This window comes from Salmo salar, chromosome ssa13, assembly GCF_905237065.1.
Source record: "Salmo salar chromosome ssa13, Ssal_v3.1, whole genome shotgun sequence".
Classification (NCBI taxonomy): domain Eukaryota; kingdom Metazoa; phylum Chordata; class Actinopteri; order Salmoniformes; family Salmonidae; genus Salmo; species Salmo salar.
In genome coordinates, this window is record NC_059454.1 from 52,659,655 (window position 1) to 52,679,294 (window position 19,640).

General features: G+C 44.2%; 1 protein-coding gene across 2 annotated transcripts in view; it reads right to left on the reverse strand.

Annotated features, from left to right (window-relative positions):
* LOC106567404 (serine/arginine repetitive matrix protein 3) overlaps positions 1-19,640 on the reverse strand; it is a 168,588-nt gene that overhangs the window by 59,920 nt on the left and 89,028 nt on the right. For both annotated transcript variants that reach the window (XM_045693381.1, XM_014136599.2), the window contains exon 2: positions 3,651-3,952. In XM_045693381.1, coding sequence (XP_045549337.1) covers positions 3,651-3,940 — 290 coding nt within the window. In that variant the 5' untranslated portion in view covers positions 3,941-3,952. The remainder of the gene's footprint in view (positions 1-3,650; positions 3,953-19,640) is intronic.

Below are 19,640 nucleotides of genomic sequence, written 5' to 3' on the forward strand. Positions count from 1 at the left end.
TTTTTGTGTGTTCATGCACACAAAAAAATGTCTTGAGGCAAGTCTACGCCCCTTCGTCAGTGATTGGTCAACAGTAGGGCTTCTTCAATTAAGCGTTTTAATGCACATTTTTTTACTTGAGAAACACTGCTCGAAACATCCTAGTTAGATGTAAAATTGCGCAACTAAGATCTCCTCGGCAAAAACATCGAAAGAAATGACAGATTTCTTGAGTTATTTTAGAGTAATTAGGACTATTTTGAGGAAGTGTATACTGGCTATGTCATCTCAAGATGGACAAACTCTACTATTGCCGCTTTTTTCTTGTTTTTCAGGCGAAGGTCTTTTCAAGCTAAGATCAAAGGTACACGAGCACACTCGTTTGGCTAGGCGTCAGTCGAACCGAAACATGCGGAAGCCTTAAGTACCAGTAAATGGGGGAGGCTGGCAGGGTTCAGATACCTTAATGAGCAGGCTCCTTTAATTGCCTGGCTGTTCTAATTGGCTCCCAGGGTGATGCTGCGAGGCTATAACACACGGCAGACTATTAATCCACTGATTTAATACATCCTGGATGGGGAGGGAGGAGGGAGGGAGGGCGAGAGGGGGATGGTAGGGAAGTTGCACTGATGATGGGGGTGCTGTTAGAGGGGGGTGGTATACAACCTGTCACTTTATTCTAATCCCTGACCATAGCCTTGGAGGGTGCCTGTGTGTGTGTCTGTGTGTGTGTGTGTGTGTGTGTGTGTGTGTGTGTGTGTGTGTGTGTGTGTGTGTGTGTGTGTGTGTGTGTGTGCGTGCGTGCGTGCGTGCGTGCGTACGCACGCGACTGTGTGTGTTTAGGTTAGAGGGTGACCCGCTGGCTTTAATCCACTAGCAGATGAAAACAGACTCCTGACACCATTTTAATTGCTTCTAATGCCTGAGCCCTGCGCTCCTCTCCCTCTCTATCGCCCTCTACTTCATCCCTCTCTACATCCATTTATCCCCTCCTCCCCAATCCCTCCCACTCTTTTTCATTTAAAGTGGCCTTGTTTGAATGTGGAGGAATATGGAGGGCTGGGATAAAAACACGTGGCTCTATCGTACTTAACAAACAAACTGGTAGTCAGGGGATTCTACTTTATAATAGCTGTCACTGGGGCTCTCCATTGGACATATGGCCCAATTACCAAACCAGAGGCAATTAGTCCAGAGCCTGGAGAGGACCGCCTGGAGCCCAGAGAGAGTGGGCCCTTCCCTGTCTGACAGATGGCAGTGGTGCCGCTCTCCTATCCTCTGCTGATGACATCCAGGCAGCCAGCTCCCTATCAGCCACATCAATCTGGCCCAGCCAGGCATGGCCTTCCAGCCGCCATTAACTATCAGCCCTAATGAGGCTGAGGCCAGGTTCCAGCATGGCTCCTCACTTGAGAGGGGGGGCTGGGAGGGAGGGTGGTTGGCTGCTTACTGTTGGGTAGGGATGGGGGGGCTGAAAAGGGAGCAAAGAGGGTTCCAGGCAGAGGCACATATGATAATGTTGCTAAGACGCAACCGACCCTACTTATCCTAGACCCCCAGGCAGGAGACATGGATTAGTTCATTGCTCTGGAGGAGGGGGGATGCACTTCAAAACCCTTTATCCTGTACTTCTCATACAATACACCTAAGCGTGACAGCATCTCATGTTACCCAATCTATTCACTGTGACTCCCCTAAAGGACAGTTTGAATGACCCTTCTGGAAAACAGCTGCCAGAGAATATACAATATAGTGTACAAAAGATTAAGAACACCTGCTCTTTCCATGACATAGATTGACCAGGTGAATCCAGGTGAAAGCTATGATCCCTTATTGATGTCCCTTGTTAAATCCACTTCAATCAGTGTAGATGAAGGGGAGGAGACACGTTAAAGAAGGATTTTTAATCTTTGAGACAATTGAGACATGGCTTGTGTATGTGTGCCATTCAGAGCGTGAATTGGCAAGACAAAATATTTAAGTGCCTTTGAACAGGGTATGGTAGTAGGTGCCTGGCGCACCGATTTGTGTCAAGAACTGCAAAGCTGCTGGGTTTTTCATGCTCAACAGTTTCCCATGTGTATCAAGAATGGTCCACCACCCAAAGGACATCCAGCCAGCTTGAAGCAACTGTGGGAAGCATTGGAGTCAAAATGGGCCAGCATCCCCTGTGAAATGTTTTTGACACCTTGTAGAGTCCATGCCCTGATGAATTGAGACTGTTCTGAGGGCAAAAGGGGGGGGTGCAACTAAGTACTTGGAAGGTGTTCCTAATGTTTTGTACACTCTGCGTGCAGTTACACTGTAGGCATGATGATCCAATTTCTGTTAGAAATACTGTTTGGCAGTACTAGCGAACATGCTTATCCTATCCTGCAATTCAAACATACACCACTGCTGCTAACTGGGAGTAGCATACACTTTGTACTGAGGCAACTTTATTCCAAGGTCTGCATTTTTGCATACTGCTATCCATCCAGTAACATTGCTGTGTCATCCAGCTGCTGTGTCATCCAAAATCTCTATTCATAAATAATAGCCATATCTCTGGGTTTAAGTGTCTACCATAAACATTATGATGCTATAACTTACGTCACAGCAAACCTCTATCAGAAATGACGAGGCTCAATCGTTTTCTAGTTGGTAGAACCCTCTGAGTTCCACCAGGGCTGTGTACAGTGCAGTCGTCTCAGAGGATAACTCTGTTCACACCTCACAGCCAGTCACAAGGTCTCACTACACCTTTTTAAGGACTGTCACAGCTAGACTGGAGAAGTATGTCTGTCCCTGGAACACCTGTTTAGTGTACCCTCCATGAGGCTGGTCTGCTGGCCTGAAGTATCTGCCTTGAAGGCCTGTTTACACACACACACACGCGCACACACACACACACACACACACACACACACACACACACACACACACACACACACACACACACACACACACACACACACACACACACACACACACACACACACACACACACACACACACACACACACACACAGCCAGGCTGAATGGATGAGCCACAGCCAGCCAGAGCCTTAGGAGGATTAGAGCAGATGCCAGTCACCACACAAATCCACCATGGTAGTAGTGTAGATAGTGTAGCGCCTGCCTCTTAGCTGTTACTGTATCGCTAAGGCTCTCTCTCATTTAGCTCTGGAGGAGTGATAGCATGCTAATGAGAGTGGCTGTGTCTTCCAATGACTCTCAGAGCTCTCTGGCTCAGACTGACTGGCAGCCATTACTGACTGGAGGCAAGAAGTGCTGTGTTGTCATATTCTTTTAGTGCAGAGATTTTCGATTAGAATGGTAATGTGCATCAAATGCTGCATGATATATCATTATTAAAGGGTAGAACCTGAAGGCTCTGTCTGTTTGGTATTTTTGGTTTCTCTCTCTCCATGCTAGAGCATCTTGATGTCTAATTGTTATCAGGAGTCTAATTCATCGTGTAACCTGTAGTGAGCAGGTCAAAATTGCTTTTTAAGATTCCAACGTGTAGTCCTGTCAATGTAAAAATCTTCATTAACCAAGGCATACACCTATGCTGTGTATCCACCAAACTAGCCCAGCGTGTGTCTACATGAGAGACCCTCCAAACAAGGGTGTATCCCTCCAAATGTAAACCCAGTGTGTATTGTACCCCTCCAAACTTAACTCACCCTTGTTCCTCCATCATCTCCTGCAGCTCCATGCACTTCAGCTCCACCCTCCTCTTCCTTTCATGGTCTAGGATCTCCCTATGGGCCTTCTTCACCAGGACAGGCTCTGGTCTGGGCTCCTCCTCTTCCACCTCAGGCCCCTCCTCTTCTTCTGGCTTGGGCTGCACGGCCAGGGTGGGCACTGACGCTGACCCACCTGACCCCGCATCTGTTCCTGCCAGGTTCACGGCAGCAGGGGGTACACCGTTGACACTGTCCTGGGGGGAAGCTACCCTCGCCCCATCGTACATGGCCACAACGCTCTGTAGAGACAGACAGAGGAGGAGAGACAGAGGAGAGATATATAGAGAGATAGAGATAGTGAGAGAGATGGAGAAAGAGAGATTAGATAGATAGAGAGGGAGGGAGAGCAAGAGAGAGAGAGAGAGCGAGAGAGAGACAGGGATTTAGTGGGACCAGTTCAATTGTTTACCTGGCATATACTGTAAGTTTATATTCACACAAATGCATTTATTTTCATTTCCAACTGTATAGGGATGCATTTCCAACTCTGTTACAATAGCTAATGTAGGTATGTTAAGATAAGGGGTGAGGGATGATAAGGGGGAGGTCGGAGATCGCGGCCTATTATAAGCGTAACAGAACCTGGGATGGCAGGCTCCTGAGGTGAGAGAGTGTCACATTTTTTCGAAACTACTCTGTCTCACCTGATGGCAAACAATAGGCTGATCTGGACGGTCCTAACAAGCCCCTCATTATCTGTTTCAGACTTTTGGCTTCTTGAGCCCTCATAACACATACTGTTAAGCCAACCATGCAAATAATATACTGTACTGTATTCCTCATCACAGAAAAGTGAGCTGCTGCTGTGGTAGTTTTGATGGTTATATCTCTGGACAGGATGAAGTATTTGTCCCTTAACTGAGCAACACCACACACTCTCTCACACACAGACACACACAGTCAGGGTTATTTTGGATCGTAGGCACATGTCGACATGCATCACTACCAACAGAACCGGCCGCCGACAGCAGCCGCAGCAGCAGCCTCTGGTCCATGCATGCGTCAACACTAGAGTAGCTGACAGATCTATACTGTAGGACAAACAAGTCTCGTGACACCGATTGTACACACACTGTAGATCAAGGTCACATAAACAAAGTATAGCCTAATAGATGAGTTGGAGAGGAGAGGAGAGGAGAGGAGAGGAGAGGAGAAAGCTGGGGAAATATGACTCCCTTCAGGACATCTCTAGGATCAAGTTTGACTTTTAGATCATAATGAATAAGATTGCATGGACATATCCTAGATCAGCACTCCTGCTCTGAGACGCTTTGTGGATAAAGGCCCTGGCTTAGCCTGCAGTGAGTGAGAGGACATTGAAAATCACTCACACACACTATAACACCAGGACAATGTGGACGTTTGGACATGTGTTGAACACACAACAAAGACTGAATATAAACAAAAATGGATCGCTATGCTGTAGTCAAAAAGCTAGATTCAAATACTGTATTAAAATGATTATCCTGTACATTTGTATACTTTTTAGCCTTTTTAGCCAGTGAAAGTAGCGCTCACAAGCCAAAAGTGGTCCCCAAAAATTGCATACTACATCACAAATGTGCAGATAAGTGCACCACATTATTGCTCTTGCTCTAGCAGAGCTATCTTGCTAGCTGCCTCTCAAATGGCGAGGGGTTGAAGTTAATTGGCTAGAACTCGAATTGCTAGGGGGCTGGCCCACGTAAGTGGAAATGTAGAGAAAATGGTGCAGCACAGCTTCCAAAAACACAGTTGCTTAAAACTAGGTATTTTGTGGTAAATTGAGGTGAGACTAATTCTGCTCATAGATTATGCATGTGAAACTACACATCGACAAATCCAGCCCAAAGCGGGAGACTTAAAAAATTATATTGTAGTCACCAAAGTTCCAGAACATGTCTTTAAGTATCAATGTGACTTGCCAAAGTTCCATTCACAATACAAGTGGATGTATACATTTCCACATCTGAATGCTGTCCTGTTCTGGCTAGGCTCAGGCTGGGGTTGTGATTGAGACGGATAGGTTAGTGATGCAGGCGTGTGATGCCTAAGAGCACACAAATACCAACACACACACGACACACACACATCTTCCCTGCCTACCCCAGCACCGGTCGGTCCTGCAAAACTAATGGCTTCATTTTTCACTGAGGAGTCAGAAAAGCCCAGCCAGGGCACTTCATCACTGTCACAGATAGGAGAGTTAGGGGAGGATGGGTAACAAGATCTCATAGTTTCACTTCGAAATTCTGTGCATTATGGATTAATGTCTATTTTTGACGCATTAATTAAGCGTGGTTACAAGGTTTATTCCGTGAGGTTACAGGGCTAAAACAGAAACAACTCAAAGGGTTAAGTTTAGGTATTAATTACGACTGGTCAAGGTTAGGGCTACGGTTTGGGGGAGGCTTGCTAGAGCATTGTGAACTGCTGTGACGCAGTGGACAGAACAGCACATTTAGGTCTGAGCAGTGCACTTTGCCTCTGAGCATCATGAGTTCGTGCCAGTGCTGGGCAATAAGTTGTTGTTTTTTTGGTGAGCACAGCGGAAGGCATATATCGATGTTCTCAGGACCTTTTCAAACGTACAAAATAGAAGTGAATACACTAGTGATCAGCCTGGGATGGGAGAGTTAGGGGATGAGAATGACGTAATACTCCCTCTGAGTCAGTGTAGACCATCATCTCTGAGTGCCCAATCCCTGTCCAAAGCTCTGTTGTTTTAGCCTTCAATGACAATGAGCATAGCAACAGTGAGTAATCTTGGCACCCAGACCCAAATCTCGCATGCTTGCTGGTCAGCTACAGTACCATTGAATGGAAAACTGTCTGTCACGAGAGACTGCAGCAAGTGAAGAGTTTATTTTCAAAAAGCTAAATCTACCAATTTTTTACATTTGTGTTTTTTCACCAGAAATAATTTCTTACGGGTACCTTCACGAGTGAGTAAAATATTAGTGTTCTCAGATGTTGTATTCATAGATTTGAGATGTTTATTAAAATGTGTGGGTTTTTTTGTTGAAAAATGCTATTTATCCATTGTTTAGCTGGAATGGAATACTTTATATTTGAATGTATGTGGTTGGCTCACCTAGCTATCTTAAGAAGAATACTGTAAGTTGCTTTGGATAAGAGCATCTGCTAAATGTCTTAAATGTCAAATGTAAATGTTTTACATACAGATCTCATATTACTGTATTGATACATTTAAAAAAAAATTACATTTGATTAAATATTGATGTCACATATGTATAATTTGTAGTTATTTGTTACATTTGACTGTGTAAAATCTAGGAGTACTCCTTATTTGGGGTGGCAGGTAGCCTAGTGGTTAGAGCTTTGGACTAATAACTGAAAGGTTGCAAGATCGAATCTTCGAGCCGACAAGGTAAAAACTCTGTCATTCTGCCCCTGAACAAGGCCGTTAACCCACTGTTCCTAGGCTGTCATTGAAAATAAGAATTTGTTCTTAACTGCCTATTTAAATTAAGATAGGAGAAAAAAAATTCTCTGAGTGAGACGATATAGCGTTTCACCAAAAAAACATTATTTTTTTGAGAGATTAAAAAAAAAATACAGCCATTGAACAGCCCCTTGCCGTGAAAATAAAAAATTTTAGCGTTTTGGAAAGAAGCTCTTCAAGTGTAAAGAAAGTTCTATGTATAACCTCCAATGGAGTTTTTTGGTGTGTCACTGACTGGGTAAAACAGCATTACTGTATATAGTGATGTGTTTCGTTCGTTGTTGAGAGGCAACAGTGAGTCTTGATTCTGTCTTTGATTCTGCTGGGTAAAGTAGCATTATAGTGATGATGTTTGATTTTGGGGAGCTGTGCGTTGGTAAACAAGCTGTGTTGTGAATTCACAGTGACATGACTCTGTTAACTGTGTGTGTGTGTGTGTGTGTGTGTGTGTGTGTGTGTGTGTGTGTGTGTGTGTGTGTGTGTGTGTGTGTGTGTGTGTGTGTGTGTGTGTGTGTGTGTGTGTGTGTGTGTGTGTGACTGATAGAACAGAACAGGTGGCAGGACAGCAGGAAAAATCATCACTGAATCTATTTTACAGTAAAGCACCACTTGATATTCTGTGACAGTCCTCGCTCATCCACACAGACAGACAGACAGACACGCACACGCACACGCACACACAAACACACAAACTCACTTGCAATGAAGAAGATTCCAAGGAGGACATGAACTCTTGTCTGTTTGTTTGGTAAAACTGTCCTGTAATTGCTGTATGGTGAGGGGGATTGGAACAGGACAAGCAGGCTGGCGTTGAAGACAGATATGAGAATACAGATGTGGGATCTTCATTTGATCACTCTGTTGTTGCGGTCAATGTCCTGTACAGCAGGAAATGCAAACTTGTAGTGTATTCGAGATTTAAAAAGGCTTCTAAAGTTTGCAATTTCCACTTTAAATTTCAGACATGATTTGCCCTAACTAAAAATGTATCAACCCCAACAAAAATGTCCATTAATTATAATTCCCACAATTATTCACATTTCCTGTTGTTGCATGAATCCAGCTGTGAGAAACTGGCTAAATTAAGATCCTACACCGGTAAATAAATTGTGACTGTGTTGAGTGACCATAACTGTTTTTATATTAGGTAGACAACACAACAACAAGACAATCTTCCTATGTTGTCCTGTCTTCACTAAATAACAGCATCCTTCCTTGTTTTACAATCAGTCTAGTGCGTCTGCTGTTGCCAGTAGCCTGGGGCAGACCAGGCCTGGGTCTGTCTCTGACATCAGCCTGCAATGTAGAGGAGACAGAGCTAGATGCTGGATGCTGGATGCCATTACCCATGCTATTCACGTGCACCATGGCCCAAATGTCTGAGTTGCTGGGTTGCCACAGGTGACACACACACACGCACGCACGCTCACACAGACACGAACAGAGCACCTCATCTCATTGAAGCATCATGGGGGGGCCACACACACTCCAACGCTGACACTATAATGTCTCCTCCCTGCAAATCATATCAAATCGAATACAACAGGTGTAGAACTTACCGTGAAATGCTTAATTACAAGCCCTTAGCCAACAACACAGTTCAAGAAATAGAGTTAAGAAAATATTTACTAAATAAACTAAAGTAAACATTTATTTTTTTATTTTTTGAAGTAACAAAAGAAAATTACATAACAATAACGAGGCTATATACAGGGGGTACCGGTACCGAGTCAATGTGCGGGGGTACAGGTTAGTGGAGGTCATTTGTAAAGTGACTATGCATAGATAATAAACAACGAGTAGCAGCAGTGTAAAAACAAAGGCGGGTCAATGTAAATAGTCCGGGTGGCCATTTGATTAACTGTTCAGCAGTTTTATGGCTTGGGGGTAGAAGCTGTTAAGGAGTCTTTTGGTCCTAGACTTGGTGCTCCGGTTCCGCTTGCCGTGCGGTAGCAGAGAGAACAGTTTATGACTTGGGTGACTGCAACTCTGTACCGTAGTCTGTCCGGACAACAACAGACTGGAACTACATTAAAATGAACATGTCACAGAAAAAACTGTGTGAAAACAACAGATGATCCAATCCCACAGAAATGCCCCAACAGATCCCAGGTGTTGGGTCTAAAATAATGATGGTGATGGGAACATAACAGCTCACCACATGAACACATCATGTAAATCCAGTTAGTTATGTCTGGTGGTCCTTGGTCATTTCCTGTTGTTCCCACGAGAGGCCATGGAAAATCTGTTTCCTTTCTCTCAAGTTAACAACTAAATTGTTTAATTTGTTTAATGAAACAGTCACAGCAGAAAGAGGCTTGTCAGGGGGCTGATAAGGTGGCAGAACAGAACTGTGTGTGAGTCCTGTTCCTCTGGGAGTTTATCTGAGATCTATTACTGGTGGGGAGACATTTTTCTCCATTGTTTCAAGGGTGAAGAAGGTTGCTTGCAAGACTGAAGTATATCGGTCACACGTACTAAGCCATTTAGCAGACGCTTTTATCAAAAGCGACGTACAGTCATGCGTGTATTCATTTTTGTTACCGGGGGTCCCAGGAATCGAACCCACTATCCTGGTATTACAAGCACCAACGCCATACTCTACCAACTGAGGTACAGAGGACCAGATGCTTATATCCACATGTTCTTACTATCAGTGTGATATAAATTAGCGTCTAGGAGCAACAATGGCTCAGCCGCGAAGTGGTAGGCCACACAAGCTCACAGAACGGGACTGCTGAAGTGCGTAGCGTGTAGAAATTGTCTGTCTTCGGTTGCAACACTCACTACCGAGATCCAAACTGCCTCTGGAAGCAACGTCAGCACAAGAACTGTTCATCTGGAGCTTCATGAAATGGGTTTCCATGGCCGAGCAGCCGCAAACAAGCCTAAGATCACCATACACAATGCCAAGCATCGGCTAGAGTGGTGTGAAGCTCGCTGCCATTGGACTCTGGAGCACTGGAAGTGCATTCTCTGGAGTGATGAATCACGCTTCACCATATAGCAGTCTGACGGACGAATCTGGGTTTGACGGATGCCCGGAGAACGCTGCCTGCCCGAATGCATAGTGCCAACTGAAAAGTTTGGTGGAAGAGGAATAATGGTCTGGGGCTGTTTTTCATTTTTCGGGCTAGGCCCCTTTGTTCCACTGAAGGGAAATGTTAATGCTACATGTCACGTTGGTATGAAGGATCGGGAGACAGGCGCAGGAATGCGTAACAGGGTTTTTTATTATACCCAAATTACAGGCACTGGGACGAAGACCAAACAAACACACATACAAAACATAGGGTTGAAACCCAAACAAAATAGCAAGGAGTACCTCGAATAAATAACACAAGTGCACAATGATACCACACGGGATGAGACCCGTAATCATCTGCGCAATACAAGTGGCACGAAAGCCAAAACAACACAGCACAGGTACTCACACTGACATTGTAACAATAATGAACAAGACCACGGTGATCAAAGGGCACACTTATACAATTACGAATCAAGGAAATGGGGACCAGGTGTGCGTAATGACAGTTCCGGAGGGATCAGTGACACTACAGCATACAATGACATTCTAGACGATTCTGTGCTTCCAACAGTTTGGGGAAGGCCCTTTCCTGTTTCAGTATAACAATGCTCCCGTGCACAAAGAGAGGTCCATACAGAAATGGTTTGTCAAGATTGGTGTGGAAGAACTTGACTGGCCTGCACACAGCCCTGACCTCAACCCCATCGAACACCTTTGGGATGAATTGGAACGCAGCCTGCGAGCCAGGCCTAATCACCCAACATCAGTGCCGACCTCACTAATGCTCTTGTGGCTGACTGGAAGCAAGTCCCCGCTGTAATGTTCCAACATCTAGTGGAAAGCCTTCCCAGAAGAGTGGAGGCTGTTATATTTTGGAATGAGATGTTCGACGAGCAGGTGTCCACATATTTTGGTCATGTAGAGTAGGTGTTCCTCTTGTCCAGATGTGTTATGGCCATGTGAATAGCGATGGAAATGGCATCTTTCGTGGATCTGTTGGAGCGGTAGGCAAACTTGAGTGGGTCCAGTGTGCCTGGCATGCTGGCCTTGATGTGGGCCATGACCAGCCTCTCAAAGCACTTCATGATGACCTGGTGAATGCGACGGGAATGTCATTTGGGCATGTCACCTTGTTTTTCTTGGGCACTGGGACGATGATGGTCTCATTGAAGCAAGTGTGGACTACAGCCGGGGACAGGGACAGGTTGAAGATATCCGAGAAGACGCCCACCAGCTGGTCAGCACACACTCTGGGCCGGTGCCATTAGGAGTTTCCACTCTTTTGAGAGTTTTCCTCAAGTCAGCCTCGGAGAGCGAAAGCACCTGGTCGCCCAGAGCAGCGAGAGTCTTCCTGGATGGTTCGGTATTGGCAAGCCTAGAATGTGTTAAGCTCATCTGGGAGGGAGGCTTCGGTGGGCACCACACAGCTGGATTTGCCTTTGTAGTCTGTGATAGTCTGTGGTCCTTGTCACATGCGTCCTAAATCTGAGTTGTCCAACATCAATTCAAGTTTAAGTCTGTATTGTCTTTTTGCAACCCTAATGCATTTGCAGAGCTCATACCTGCTTGCCTTGTATGCGTCGCACGCCACCGAGTCATCGGGGTTCGTTATGCTGGCATTGAATGCTGCAGTACGGGCACTCAGCATGGTACGGATATCTCTGTTCATCCAGGGTTTTTGGTTGAGGTATGTCCGGATTGTCATTGTGGGTACAACATCATCAACACATTTCCTAATGATGCCTGTGACCGACGATGTACATTCCTCAATGTTGGTGAATGATTCCTGGGTGGGTACATTTCTTAACATATTCCAGTCAGTATTCTCAAAACAGTCCTGAAGCATTGATTCTCTGTGTTGGTGGCTCCCTCTTGAGTTGCTGCTTGTTGGTGGGGAGTAGGAACAGACAGCCTCCACTGATGTGTGTGTGCATGCATGTGTGTGTGCAGCATAAAGACACACACAATGACTGGATCTGCACCTCGATCTGAGATTATTACAGGCTGAAGTAACAGGGGGCCTGACCTTGGCACAGACATAGACACTCCAAATACCAGGAGATAGAGCAAGAAAATCTGAAAACCTGCTTCCTGGGTGGGTAGTTATCTATTGGATGAGTTTTTCTGGAAGGGTGGATCTTTTTGGTTGTGTGTGTGTGTGCGTGTGCGTGTGTGTGTGTGCGTGCGTGCGCATGTGTGTGACTGATAGAACAGAACAGGTGGCAGGACAGCAGGAGAAGTCATCACTGAATCTATTTGTGACTGATCGCCTTGATGCCTTGATTTGGTCTTATGTAGCAAGATTTGAAATTGTGTTTTTTACATTGGATAAAGGAAGAGACACAGCGTTACAAAATGGTATATCATACACTGCATTTGAGGAACAATGGGAAAGTAATTCTGCTTTGAAAGTTGATAAACCTGTAACCTCACTTTTGAGAAAATGGCCTTTGAACATTTTGGTACCTACTGGAGAGCTCTTCTTTGCCTACACCCATTCAGCATTGTTCACACCCTCTTATGATTTAGCCCCACCCATCTCTTTAAGGGTTGATCCGAGCGTTCTGTCCTTTCAACAGCAGTCAAACACCCAAGCTAACTGGCTAATGTTGGCCGGCTACTTCCAGACACAAATAAGAAAACAGCTCACTGACCATTATACTCGCCCCAGCAGAGCTGGTTAGTGTAACGGCCGTCGTCAGAATTAGACCAAGGTGTTCATCATTAGAATTTTAATTAAAAAAACAAGAGAACACTACAAAAATGAACAAAAACGACAGCAAACAGTCCTGTTAGGAAAATACTCAAAACAGAAACAATTACCCACAAAACCCAAAGGAAAAACATGCTCCTTATGTGTGACTCCCAATCAGCAACAACGAACTTCAGCTGTGCCTGATTGGGAGCCACACACGGCCCAAAACAAAGAAATACAAAAACATAGAAAAAGGAACATAGAACGCCCACCCAATGTAACACCCTGGCCTATCCAAAATAAAGAACAAAAACCCCTCTCTATGGCCAGGGCGTTACAGTTAGGCTGTTTTTATGTTATCCAGAGCGTTGGTGACTGCAACTGTGCTGCTGGAAATTTTTGGGCCAACATTTACTGACACCAGCCATTCTCAACGGGTGTTGATAATTTGTAAATTCGTCAGTTATTCTGCACTCTGGTACACTCAAACGAAAGTGCTCTGAAATCGGAGAAGATAGCCAGAGCGAATTTACCAGCTACGTCTATCCCAACTCATGACATTACTACCCTGCATGAATCTGCAGGTAGCTAACCAACCAGGTTCAAGGTTAGCTAGCTAACATTAGACTATAACTAGCAAAGCAAATGGCTCTGAGATACGAATAATAAGATCATACACGTAATGTTAGCTAGCGAGCCAGCCAGCTAACGTTAGCTGGCTAACAGTACACTTTAACTTGAAATGAAAAAAAAATTCTGTCAAAATTAGAAACGTGCAATATCTGAAAACCTAGCTAGCCAGACTATCTTACCCGTATACATCATGAATGGGCACTTCTCACTGTCACGGATGCCATGGTTGCACTTAGTTTTAAGATGTAATCCGGAGACAGGTGTTTTCTCCATCTCCTTAGCTATCATACTCTAATTCCACTGGTTTCAACACTGTCCTCCAGAAAGTGGAGAGCAACACTTCTACTACGCAAACTATTTTTTTAAAAAGCTGCGTTAGACAGGATTACCTACACATACTGACCAGCTCAAATAAACAGAAGTGGGCTATATGGCAGACCAATCCGAACTCATGTCCAGCCCACTCATTATCTCAGCTAATCATGGCTAGCGGTAAGGTTGCTGACTTTTTCTGTGGCTAATCCAACTAGGCTTGTAATTTAACAATTTTATTCGCATTTACAGATGGTATACAAGTTTGTTATTAAGGCACATGAAAGTTCACATGTTCCATAAGGCATTTCTGCCAAAAAACACATTTAGATTTTTTTTTTTAAAGTTTATGTTCAAATGGCTCTCCTGTAAGTAGTGACCCGCGACATACGCCTAGTTTCCTGAAATGAGTCACATTTTACACTAAATCACCACTTGATATTCCGTGACACTCCTCTCTCATCCACACACACGCACAGACAGGCAGAGAAACTGAACAATCAATTTTCACTTTGGTTTTCCACGTGTGAAAGTGCAAATTCGATTTTGCAATTGCACATGTGAGAGTTAGATTTTCATGTAAATGTTTTACACATGTGAAAGTGCAATTGTATTTTGGAATGCTTCATGACTGGTAGGTTTTGGTAGGAAACTACAATTCACAATGAGGTGAAAAACATGTTATTCTCCTCACTTGTGAAAAGGTGGTAACGTGAACTCTAAATGTAATATATGTGAACATATGGTTTCCCATGTGAACAACTGACGTCACCTGTCTCTTTTGTTTTCACACGTGAAAACAGCTATCTTACATGTGTTGTTTTGTAAGGGAAGTAATAAAATGTTATGAAAAGTGGGTAAGTGGTACGCTGTTCAACTAAAATAGTATAAAAATCTTTAATCAATGACAATAATGTTGTCCAGTAGCACTCACTTCTGTCATGATCATGTGCTTTAAAAGGCTAGGACCATATCACCTCCATCTTATCCAAAACACTAGACACACTACAATTCGCATATCGCTCCAACAGATCCACGGACAACGCAATCGCCATTGCATTGCACACTACCCTATCCCACCTGGATAAGAGAAATACCTATGTAAGAACGCTGGTCATTAACTGCAGCTCAGCCTTCAACACCATAGTGCCTCCAATCTCATCACTAAGCTCATGGCCCTGGGTCTGAACACCTCCCTGTGCAACTCGGTCCTGGACTTCCTGACTGGCCGACCCCAAGTGGTGAAGGTAGAAAACAACACCTCCTCCACACTGATCCTCAACAAGGGGGCCCTACAGGGATGCGTGCTTAGTCCCCTCCTGTACTCCCTGTTCACCCATGACTGCATGGCCACGCACGTCTTCAACTAAATCATCAAGCTTGCTGACGACACAACAGTGGTAGGCCTGATTACCAACAACAATAAGACAGCAGGGCTCTCCAACCCTGTTCCTGGAGAGCTACTGTCCTGTAGGTTTTCGCTCAAAACCTAATCTTGCACCACTGATTCAAACAATTAGCTGGTTGATAAGCTGAATCAGGTTAGTTACAACTAGGGTTGGAGCGAACACCTACAGGAGGGTGGCTCTCCAGGAACAGGGTTAGAGAGTCCTGTACTACATGGAGGATGTCAGAGCCCTGGTGGAGTGGAGCCAGGAAGACAGCAGAGAAGGTACACTCCCATCCACATCAACAAGGCCACAGTGGAGAGGGTCAAAGGTTCCTCAGCGTGCACATCACTGACAATCTGAAATGGTCCCTTCACACAGACAGCGTGGTGAAGAAGTTGCAACAGTGACTCTTCAACCTTAGTAGGCTGCAGAAATGTGGCTTGGACCCTAAGATCCTCACAAACTTCTACAGGTGCACCATTGAGAGCATCCTGTTAGGCTGTATCAGCACCTGGTATGGCAACTGCACATTCTGCAATCGCAGGGCTCTCCAGCGGGTGGTGGGGTCAGCCCAACGCATCAACAAGGGCACACTGCCTGCTCTCCAGGACATCTACAGCACCTGGTGTCACAGAAAGGCCAATTAAATCATCAAGGATCTCAACCACAGCCTGTTTACCCCACTACCATCTGGAATGCAGAGTACAGGTACATCAAAGCTGGGACAGAGAGACAGCTTCTATCCCAATGCCATCAGTCTCCAGTAACCACTAGTGAACCTTAGTTACTGTTCTACCCTGATACCACCTGGTACTCTACCCTGCACGTTAGAGACTGCTGCCCTATGTGCATAATCATTGAACACGGGTCCCTTTAATCATGTTTACATACGGCTTCACCCACTTTATGTATATACTGTAGTCGAGTCATGGCTCATCCTATATAACTTATTTTGTTATATTTCTGGATTATGTGTGCATCTTTTCTTTATTGCTAGGTATTACTGTACAATTGGAGCTAGAAACACAAGCATTTTTTTCTGCACCTGCGTACATGTAACAGTGTAGGTTCCGTCCCTCTTTTCACCCCAACCTGGGCTCGAACCAGGGACCCTTGCACACATCAACAACTGACACCCACGAAGCATCGTTACCCATTGCACCACAGAAGCCGCAGCCCTTGCAACGCAAGGGGAACAACCACTTCAGGTCTCAGAGCGAGTGACGTCACTGATTGAAACGCTATTAGCGCGCACCACCGCTAACTAACTAGCCATTTCACATCGGTTACACTCAACCCCCTTTTGACCTCCTCCTTTTCCGCAGCAACCAATGATAAAGGTCAACAGCATCAATGTAACAGTGTAGGTTCCATCCCTCTCTTCGCCCCAACCTGGGCTCGAACCAGGGACCCTTGCACACATCAACAACTGACACCCACGAAGCATCGTTACCCATTGCACCACAGAAGCCGCGGCCCTTGCAACGCAAGGGGAAGAACCACTTCAGGTCTCAGCGCGAGTGACGTCACTGATTGACACGCTATTAGCACGCACCACCGCTAACTAACTAGCCATTTCACATCGGTTACATACACAACCAATAAACTTTGATTATATTTTAAACGATCACCTATACTGAATTTGCACTATGACCCTAACTGGGATTTGAATTCACAACCTCTGTATTTGGAGTATGCTGATCTTTTTGCTGCGCCACAAAGTCTGGAGCATTCTCAGAAGTTCCCTGCACATTCATTATCCTTCCCTGTGGTTCAGTTGGTAGAGCATGGTGTTTGCAATGCCAGGGTTGTGGGTTCGATTCCCATGGGGGGCCAGTACAACAACAACAAAAAATGCATGAAATGTATGTATTCACTACTGTAAGTCACTCTGGATAAGAGTGTCTGCTAAATGACAAAATAAATTAATAATTAAAAATAAATAATCAGTGATGACCTGTCATCCAGGGCAGGTGTTTTGAGCCCCACATTTTTAGGTTTAAAAAATTTATAAAATAATCATATATTTTTTTGGGGGGGGCTTGCCTTGTTTTGATTGTTATTTGGCATTAATACATGTCACATATCAGTTTGCAAACAATGTACCAAAAAACATGTCATTGAGTTAATAAAGCCGCATACAAACATGGTCTCTTTTACGCTTTCCTGAGTAAGGCAGCTCAAAAATGCAGGTGTTTCAGCCTAGCTCAGTGCTTTCTGTGGTGGTGGGGCAGCCAGCGGAAAATACAGAGCATTGCACCTGATTGGCTCAGTCTTCTGTCATGATTGGCTCAGTTTTCTGTCACTCATAGCACAGTACGTCATCCCCAATTCTAAGGTCAGAGCTCAAAAAAATGCCATAGAGTTATATTAGAAGTGCCCATCCAAGAAGACTCAAGGTCATTGGCCACAGATATAATGACATCAAATCACGTTATAGCTTTGATTGGACTGATCATGTCAACATCATACTTTCAAAATCTTAGCTAGCAAGCTAGCAGTCGTCACCATGAATCAAGTCAACAATCAAATCATTTTCAATCCTTGCCATATGAAGAGAAATTAGAGATAAAATGTCTCGGTGCTCATCGGTCATTGGACATAAACATTACACAAGTTGGAAATTGCAAATTAAACAAAGTTTGGGAAGGAATAAGTGGCTAACTGTGAGTTCAAGACAACTGGGAACTCGGGAAGAATTAGCTACAACTGGGAAAATACATTTTGAATGGTCATTCAACTTTGCCCACAAAGGACCGCCGTGAGTCCAAAAATGTCTTATGCTGCTTCATAAATTATATAGGATGCCAGAGAGATATGTATACTGTAGCTAAAGTAATACTAAGTGTATGTTGTGTAGTAAGCTGTTAGTAGCTCATGTGCCACACCCTAATAATTTGGTCTATTTCCACCAACACGGTATTGTAAACACATCGTTCGTGGCCGATGTGTGCTTGTTTGCCTATAATCTGTTTTAGAGAAATGTAATCACCGAATATTGTAAGAGCTTTCATTGTCTGTTTATATGTAAGAACGGCCCATGTTCTGAATTCTGTCGCTGTACATTTCAAAAGTGCTGAACAAATAGTTATATTGACTACGTCCGTCGTCTCGCGCTCATTAATGTCCTAATCGAAATTACGGATTGCCTCTTATCCGCTTGTCGTCCCCTTATGCCATAGTTTGTACATCTCAATTGTCATTAGAAACCACATTTGTTTAAGCAAATCAGCCATATCAGCTATGTTTTATAAAGGCAATAAATGAGGCTGAATGAACTGTAGCATTGGTAAGGTGTTGGTACTGCTGTTGGGACTCTGCTGTTGGGACAGCTTTATGTAGGCCCTAACAGTTTGTGGGCAAAATTTCTCACTGTTATAGTGCAATAAATGTATTGTTTAGTGTGGTGTTGTTGCTTTGCTGGCCTGCATCATCATTTTTTTTTTTGCCCCACCAAGATTTACATGCTAAAATCGCCACTGTCTATAACACATTTTTGCACTTAGCAAAAGAGTGCCATCTGTAGTGATTTGATTTGATTTACATATTTCATCAATTTGAGGGTTTTCTGTATAGTTGTCTAATGTTGGTGGGGCATATTATTCTGGTTTAATGTTACTCCTGAATCACTATGATTAACATAATAGGTTTTTCTTGTGTGTATTTTGAACAAAGCTGAGATTTAATCTGAAGTCCAAAATGTAGGGATACAGGTGAATTCAGTCATTGACACAGACATGGTGGTGTAGCAGGAAGATCAGAATGCCGTGAACTAAAATGGTGTGAGTTAAATCCCCAGTGAGAACATGTTGGTAAACATACACAATGTCATCATGTATGTCAGTGTGTCAAATATGTAAATTGAAAACACTGCGGCTATTTCGTGACACCCTAATACCCTGACTACACCACTCGCGTCGCGTGCGCGAGCGTTGCAAAATAAATTTAGTAATATATGTTATTCAATTATTGCACCCACACTGCTTGTCGCCCAACGAGCGTCTGCGTTGCCAAGGGCTAAAATAGAAGTCATTCCTATTTCTGACGCAGATCGCGCTGCAAGTCCTGCCTCTCCCATCTCCTCATTGGTTTATAGAAGCAGGTACCCACGTGCCATCTCCTCATTGGTTATACCCACGTGGGTGATTGAAAGACAAACTTTCTTGCCATTTGTCGTGGTAATACTATGAAGGTGTAGATGCCAATCACCATATAAGTTCCAAGATGAAAAAACCTGGAAGGAGGAGATGACTAGAAACGATTCGGTTGACCGTTTTATGTGTGGATTAATTGTCGGAGTAGAGGATCTTGTGCATTTCAGGTAAAATAACAACTCAATGTTTATATCCCAGGACAAATTAACTAGCAACAGCAAGCTACCTCAATAGGACAAATTAGCTAGCAAGTGCAAACTAACTAGCTA